The 7,757-nt window shown below is 64.3% G+C and overlaps 2 protein-coding genes across 2 annotated transcripts in view; one reads left to right on the top strand and one right to left on the bottom strand.

Annotated features, from left to right (window-relative positions):
- Nucleotides 1–4,326, top strand: part of RRAS (RAS related) — a 6,536-nt gene extending 2,210 nt beyond the window's left edge. The window contains 6 exon segments of the mRNA XM_075070542.1: nt 880–965; nt 968–985; nt 1,700–1,802; nt 2,016–2,124; nt 2,839–2,957; nt 3,364–4,326. Of these exon segments, the coding sequence (XP_074926643.1) occupies nt 880–965; nt 968–985; nt 1,700–1,802; nt 2,016–2,124; nt 2,839–2,957; nt 3,364–3,451 (523 nt within the window). The 3' untranslated portion in view covers nt 3,452–4,326.
- A 1,633-nt stretch (nt 4,327–5,959) lies between these two features.
- Nucleotides 5,960–7,757, bottom strand: part of PRR12 (proline rich 12) — a 20,090-nt gene continuing 18,292 nt past the window's right edge. The window contains exon 11 of the mRNA XM_075070541.1: nt 5,960–7,348. Coding sequence (XP_074926642.1) covers nt 7,154–7,348 — 195 coding nt within the window. The 3' untranslated portion in view covers nt 5,960–7,153. The remainder of the gene's footprint in view (nt 7,349–7,757) is intronic.

Raw genomic sequence — 7,757 nt, 5'->3', positions numbered from 1 at the left:
GTGAGGGAATAGCCAGCCATATTCTGGGACTCCAGCGCATCGCCTGGCCGTCGCGGAGGGGGGCGGGGTGGGAGGACCCCACGGGTTGAAAACTCCGCCCCAGGGGCGCAGCCCCCCAATCATGGCCCCAAAGAGCCGGGCGCCCCCCAGGGAATACAAGCTGTGGTGGTGGGAGGGCGGCGTGGGAAAAGCGCCTGACCATCAGTTCATTCAGGTAGGGGGGCCGGGCGGCATGGGGTCCCCTCCGGCCGGGAACCCCCCTTCCGGGGCGGTAAGTTTCGTCCCTGGAAAAGTTCAGGCGTGGAGAATCCCGGGGGGGCTAGATAAGGAGATTCGGGGGCAGGGGGATTTGGGGGTCCTGGCTCAAGGGGCGGGCGGGCTTCGAGGTCGGGGTGCCCGGCCTGCGAGGGGGAGCGTGTCTGGGGGGCGGGAGCCGGGGGGGAGGACATTCCTATTTCCTCCCCTCCCCACCCCGCCGCCGTCGTTCAGGGCGGGGAGCGCAGCAGGAATTTGGGGCGGGAGAGGGAGCGCCCCACCCTCCCGCTGCCCCGGGCAGGCCTGGCCGGTGGCGGGGGGGCAGGCTGGGGGGTGGGGCCCGGGGGCTGAGCGGGGGGGCCGAGGGGGGGGCAGGAGCAGCCGCTTGTTCCACGTTCCACCAAATCTCTCAAGAACTGAACGGGGGGGGGAGCGGGGGAGGGGGGAGCCCGGACTCCTGGTTCTCTCCTGGCTCCGGGAGGGGAGTGGGGTCTAGTGGTTAGAACGGGGGGCTGGGAGACCGGACTGCTGAGTTCTCCCTGGCTCCGGGAGGGGAGTGGGGTCTAGTGGTTAGAGCGGGGGGGGAGCCCGGACGCCTGGGTTCTAATAGGGACTGTAACCCCTCCCTTCCGCCTCCCCCCCAGTCGTACTTGTCTCGGACTATGACCCTACAATCGAGGACTCCTACACGAAGATTTGCACCATCGATGGACCCCAACCCGGCTGGACAGTGAGTGTGTCGGGGGGGTCTGGCTTGCGCGCCCACTTCGGGGGAGCCCTGACCCAGCTAGGACAGAGGGGCCGAGCCAGGGACCACCTGCCCCTGCTATGGGGAAGGCTTCAGAAGGTGGAGGAATTTCTGTGGTTGGGCAACGGACGAAGGGGGCTGGGAGCCAGGACTCCTGGGTTCCCTCCCTGGCTGTGGGAGGGCAGTGGGGTGTAGTGGTTAGAGTGGGGGGGCTGGGAGCCAGGATTCCTGGCTGTGGGAGGGGAGTGCGGTGTAGTGGTTAGAGTAGGGGGGCTGGGAGCGAGGACTCCTGGGTTCTCTCCCCAGCTCTGGGAGGGGAGTGGGGTCTAGTGGTTGGAGCAGGGGGGGAGCTGGGAGCCAGGACTCCTGGGTTCTCTCCCCAGCTCTGGGAGGGGAGTGGGGTCTAGTGGTTAGAGCAGGGGGAGCTGGGAGCCAGGACTCCTGGGTTCTCTCCCCAGCTCTGGGAGGGCAGTGGGGTCTAGTGGTTGGAGCAGGGGGGGCTGGGAGCCAGGACTCCTGGGTTCTCTCACCGGCTTTGGGAGGGGAGTGGGGTCTAGTGGTTGGAGCGGGGGGGAGCTGGGAGCCAGGACTCCTGGGTTCTCTCCCTGGCTCTCGGACGGGATGGGAGGGCGAGGAGCCCTGGCTCTCAGGCTGTGGGGAAAGCTAATACCCCCACCCCCGGTCTCTGCCCCACAGTCCTGGACACGGCCGGGCAGGAGGAGTTTGGGGCCATGCGGGAGCAGTACATGCGCACAGGGGAGGGGTTCCTGCTCATCTACGCCATCAATGACAGCGGCAGGTAAGGCCCTTTCCACACTGAGACCCCCCCACTACAGCAACCACCCTGTACCCCTCCCATGAGATCCTCCCCACCCCCAGGGGCCTGGGGCACGGCAGCCCCCCACCCTCCAATCCGTGCTCCCCAATCACAGCCTCCTGTGCCCCCTCCCCACCGGCAAGGACCCCTTCTCCAGCAGCCCCCCCATCCACTCTCCGTCTCATCCCCCTGCAGCTTCACCGAGATCAGCAAGTTCCACACCCAGATCCTGCGGGTCAAAGACCGGGACGACTTTCCCATGATCCTCGTGGGCAACAAGGCTGACCTGGACCTGCAGCGCCAGGTGAGGGGGGCGGAGCCAGGTGGGGTCTCTGCACTCCACCCACAATGGCGTGTCCCGATGGGGGCCCCAAGGGCCACTGGGCTCGAGCCATGGTGGCCATCTTGGACAGTGCCGAGACAGGAAGTGCTGCCCCATGGGCCGCTCGCGCTCTGTCAGTGGCCATCTTGGACTGTGCCCAGACAGGAAGTCCCACCCCATGGGCCGCTCGCGCTCTGTCAGTGGCCACCTTGGACAGTGCCGAGACAGGAAGTCCCGCCCCATGGGCCACTTGCGCTTTGTCAGTGGCCACCTTGGACAGTGCCGAGACAGGAAGTCCCGCCCCATGGGCCACTTGCGCTTTGTCAGTGGCCACCTTGGACAGTGCCGAGACAGGAAGTGCTGCCCCATGGGCCACTCGCGCTCTGTCAGTGGCCATCTTGGACTGTGCCCAGACAGGAAGTCCCGCCCCATGGGCCACTTGCGCTTTGTCGGTGGCCACCTTGGATGGTGCCGAGACAGGAAGTGCTGCCCCATGGCCCACTCATGCTCTGTCGGTGGCCATCTTGGACGATGCTCGGACAGGCAGTGCCGCTGACTCCGATGGCATGGGGTTTCTGAAGCCCGGATGCCTGGGTCCCCCGGGTGCCCTGGGGTTTTGAGAGGTGCCCAGCTTGTCCCCCACCCCCACAAGCCGAATGAATCGAGGAGCTGCTTGTAACCCCCCCTGCCCCCCAGGTGCCCAAGGAGGAGGCGCTGGCCTTCGCCCAGGAGAATCGCATCCCCTACATGGAGGCCTCGGCCAAGATCCGCCTCAACGTAGATGAGTCCTTCCATGAGGTCGTCCGGGCCATCAGGTATGGGGGGGCTCTGACCCCCCCAGAAGCCCCCATTCCCCCAAGACACCCTGTAAAATAGGGGAGCGTGCTCTGCAGGATGTCTCACCACGGAGACCCCCAGAGTGGGGTGTTATTTCCCCCCAAGGTTGTCCCCCCCATGGGGATAGATTCCTAACAAACTTCCTGTGAGATCCCTCCAAAGGGGGTTTAGTCCCCCCTTGTGCCCCCCCCATTTAACTCTCAGTGAATTCTTTGGGGAACCATCAGCCCCCTCTGCCCCATGGGGCGTGTCCCCCACTGTGTGGGGTTTAACTCCCTCAGGGATTCCCCCAAAACAGCAGTTCCCCTCCCAGTACCCCCCAGGAGGGGCAACCCCCCCAGTTTGGCCTCCATTCCTAAGTGTCTCCCCCATTCTCTCTTGCAGGAGGTTCCAGGAGCTGGAGACCCCCCCTGCTCCTACTGTGCACCCCACAACTAAAGAGTCCAGCAGCTGCCCCTGCTGCATCCTGTGACATGGGGCCCCCCACAATCTCGGGGCCCCCCAACACTCACCCAGCTGTGCGAGACGGGGGGCAGTATAGTCCATAGGTGTTTGTACATATCTATAAATAGGGGAGGCAGAGAATGGGGAGCCCAGGTGATATTTTGGGGGACAGAGCAAGGGGGTGGTTCCCCGCTGGTCCGTAGGGGTTGGGCAGTGGTCACCCTGCATGAGGGAGTCAGGGGGTAGCAGTTCCCCTCAAAGATGCAGGGTGGGGTCCCATGACAGCCCATGGCTGGAGAGTTTGTGGGGTCTCAGTCCAAGTCCCCCCACCCCCCCTTGCTCACTTTGCCCCCCACCATTGTATGGGGGGCATGGGCACAAAGCCAGGCCTCATTTCAGTTGGGGACAGGAGAAATGTGAGACTCCCGTTAAGGGGGACGGATCATGGAAGAGGTGCTGCCCCCCCACCCCAAAAGGAGGGGGGAGGGTTCCCCAATGGGCCGGGCTCCTTCTGAAAGGTTGGTATTTTCTACGCAAAACAAAGCTTTACTTGGGGGGGGCCCACGCTGCATTCTGTAGCCTGATCCTGCAGGAGGATTGGGACCGGGGGGGTCTGTATAAACGTGGTTAGTTACCTCACCGCTATTTCTATGCACTGCTTTGAGGGGAGTCACAGCTCATCTCCCCTCCAAGGGGATGGGAGGCAAACAGACTAGTCTGGTTAAGATGCAGCAGGGAGGGGCAATAGGGGGCAGGGAGGGGTCTACCCCTAGCGCCCCCCACCCCCAGCAGCAGGGAGCTAGGAGCAGGTTTGGCTGCTGGGGTGGGGGGTGTCCCCACCTCTGTAAATACCACAGCCCCTCCCCCACCAAGGGCAGGTTGCATTAAAGTGCCTTAAAGCCAGGGTGGTGTCAGCATCATTATTGGGGGGGTGGGGGCTGCCCCTCTGAGGGGGCTTAGGACAAGGGGGGGCATGCTGGGTGCAAGAAGCCCCCTCACTAGCCCCACCAGTGGGGATGGGGATTGGAATAAAAGCCCCAAGATGCTTGGGTGGGAGACTGAGGCAGACTGGGGGCCTCAAACCAGCACCCGGACTCCTGGGTTCTGCTGTGTCCCCCGAGGGGGTGCCGGCTCCCATCCAGCCCCAGCCCCGAGGCCAGGGAACTGGGCGGGTGGGTGGGTTGCAGGGACATTAGGCCTTGGGGGGAGCGGGGGGGCTGGAAACCTTGCTTCATATTTGTCCAGGGTGCAAATCTTGTCTCCGTTGCCCCCAGGTAAGCACCTTCAAAGGGGGCGGTTTTGGGTGGTGGCTGTTTGCAGCCCAAATTAACCCATTGGTCCGATGGAGAGCTGGCTTGTGCCCAGTGTACCTTCTGGGGGTGCCCCCCCTGGCTGCTATGGGAAAGCGGGGGCCTGTCTCTTTGGCAAGAGGGGAACCGTGGCTGCAACGTCTCCAACCTCCCCGCGCTCCGACTTCTCTCCCGCCCCGACCTCCCTGAACCATGCGGGTGCATGGGAGGGCAGCTGGCGGCGGGGAGGGGAGCGGAGGTTGGCTGAGTGCTGGAATGCCCCCCCCCCACAGATAAGGCAAGTCAGGAAATGGGGGGGTGCCCCGCAGGATCGGGGGGGGGGCGAGAAAAACCCAGACGGAGACTCCGACTACAAACATATAAAAATTATATCGGAACAAATTCCATCAGACCCACATCCTCCAGCCGCAAAAACCTCACTGACCACAGAGCTAGTACATCAGCGTAAAAAAGGGGGGGGGGCTGGCGGGATTGGGGGGGTTGGGGGGGGGCCTTAGACCAAAGGGTTAGCTCCAGGGTGGGGGGGGACTCCCAGCTCCCCACGCTTCGGGGTACCTGGGATTTGGCCAGCTCTGGAGTCCCCCCCCCACAAATAGTTTAGTGCTTTAGCATGGGTTCTGGTATTGGGGGGGCTTTGCCTGTGCCCCCTCCTGGGGGTGACAGGGCATGGGACTTGGGGCCCCCCTCAATGGCCACAGCCCCCTCCCCAGGGCACTACAGACAGAGGGGCACTGGATGTAGAGGGGAATCACCCCAAATTCCCCTCCCCCACCGGGGGTGCTGGAATCCATCCCCACCGGGGAAGAAGGGAGCTGGTTTGGGGCAGAGATTTGGGGGTGGCACAGAATATCCCAGCGCCAGCAACAATTGAGCCCAAAAGGGGGAGTGCCCCCAAATAGGGGGTGAGGAGAGGAGCCCTCCCTTTCTCCTCCTTGTCTCCCCCCAAGCAGAAAGGGGTCAGAGAACGAATTTAAAAAAACCCAGCTGTAGAAGGATTCATTGGGGGGACTCCCTTGGGAGGGAGGGGTACAGGGCCCCCTCCCAGAGGGACAGGGCTCCAATGCAGCTCCCAGTCTATGGCAACCCCCCTCCCCCCAAAAGTACCTTGAGTCCCCCCCCCAAAACTAGGGAGGAGGCATGGGGGAGGGGGAGTCACGGGCAGCCCATCCCGCCCTCCCGGATCTATACCACAGAGGTGGAGAGAGGCTGCGGGGGGGGGGGGGGAGGGCTGGAAAATGAAGGGTCCGGGGGGGGCGCGGGGAGCCCTGACCAAATCTCACTAATCTAGGCTGGATTTTGTATCCAGGGTTAAAAAAATTCAGATTGGCCTGAGGGGGGGGGGATTCGGGCCCGACCCCACCCCCAAATTGTCTATATAATTATAATAATGATGCCCCAAAACTCAGACCCCCCCCCGGCCTCCTTCGAAGTTGATCCAAGCCGAAGAATTTCACCGCTAAGGGGGGGCGGGGGGGCTCCGCGGGGGGGTCCGTTCGCCAAATACAATATGATACATAGACTTTAACCCTATACATTATGTACAAGAAAATCCGCTGATAAAAAAACAAAACAAAAACACACGACGACAAAAATAACAACTGCCCCCCAAACACGGCCTAAGAAGGATTAAATAGTCGTGGGGGGGGGGACAGGGAATCTGCCACCACCTGCCCCGGGGGAAGCGCAAGGACTCATTGGCTGCCCCCCCCCGTGAGCCCCGCCCAGACACAGATGGGGGGCTATGCTCTGGGGGCGGGGGCTGGCTCCCCTCCCCTGGGCTTGGCAATAAATAGCTCTGAGTGGGGAACCAGACCACTGTTTGGGGGAGGGGGGTGGCCTGGCCATGCCACTGGGGGGACGGGGGGAGCACTAATACTTCATAGCCCCCCATCGTTACCCTGCTGCGGGGGGAGGGTGGGTGTGCTGAGCACAGAACCCAGGAGTCCGGGCTCCCCCCTGATTCTGTTCCCCTCCCAGAGCTGGGGATTGAACCCAGGAGTCCTGGCTACCTAAGCCATCACCCCCCACCTTCTCTCACCTGTACCCCCTACGCCCCACAGATTTCCCCGGCCGTGGGGGGGCCTCCCCCCACACCCATACAGAGAAAGGAAGCTGCTAAATAGACATTTATACATATATATATAAATAAAATTTCTCTGTACGGGAGGGGGAACCGGGGGGGGGGCGGGGCAGGTCCACCGACCCCAGAGCCACCCGCCTTCCCCCCCGCTCAGGGCCACAGCCACCCCAAGCTGCAGTGTGTGGGGGGGGGGTCTGTCCTGGAGATCACCACCGCAGATGGGGGGTGGGGAGCGGACCCCCAATGCCCCCCCCCCATCCTCAGTCCAGAGCCCTCCCCAGCCCGGCCTTGGGGGCGGGGCCTGTGCCGCGGCGGGAGGAGGGGGGAGACAGCGGTGGGGTCACGCGCACTTGGTCTGGGCTTGTGTCAGGAGGTCGCTGAAGGAGTCGAAGAGCTTTTCCAGCCAGGGCTGGTTCCGCATGCACTGCTGGACCACCTCCTCCTGGCCCAGGTCCGCGTCCTGCCCCTCGATGGCCGACGTCTGCGGGGAGACACGCGTCAGGGCTGCGGGCGGGAGTGAGGGGCGCCGGCGGGGCTGGGGGAGCCCGGGGCTGGGCTAGCAGGGGCTGCGGGTCAGGAGTGAGGGGCACCGGCAGGGCTGGGGGAGCCCAGGGCTGGGCTAGCAGGGGCTGCGGGTCGGGAGTGAGGGGCACCGGCAGGGCAGGGGGAGCCCAGGGCTGGGCTAGCAGGGGCTGCGGGTCGGGAGTGAGGGGCACCGGCAGGGCAGGGGGAGCCCAGGGCTGGGCTAGCAGGGGCTGCGGGTCGGGAGTGAGGGGCACCGGCAGGGCAGGGGGAGCCCAGGGCTGGGCTAGCAGGGGCTGCGGGTCGGGAGTGAGGGGCACCGGCAGGGCAGGGGGAGCCCAGGGCTGGGCTAGCAGGGGCTGCGGGTCGGGAGTGAGGGGCACCGGCAGGGCAGGGGGAGCCCAGGGCTGGGCTAGCAGGGG

Source organism: Chelonoidis abingdonii, chromosome 11 (assembly GCF_003597395.2).
Source record: "Chelonoidis abingdonii isolate Lonesome George chromosome 11, CheloAbing_2.0, whole genome shotgun sequence".
Lineage (NCBI taxonomy): Eukaryota > Metazoa > Chordata > Testudines > Testudinidae > Chelonoidis > Chelonoidis abingdonii.
The sequence above is the reverse complement of the archived record's forward strand: the minus strand, read 5'-3'. Positions and strand labels throughout refer to the sequence as shown.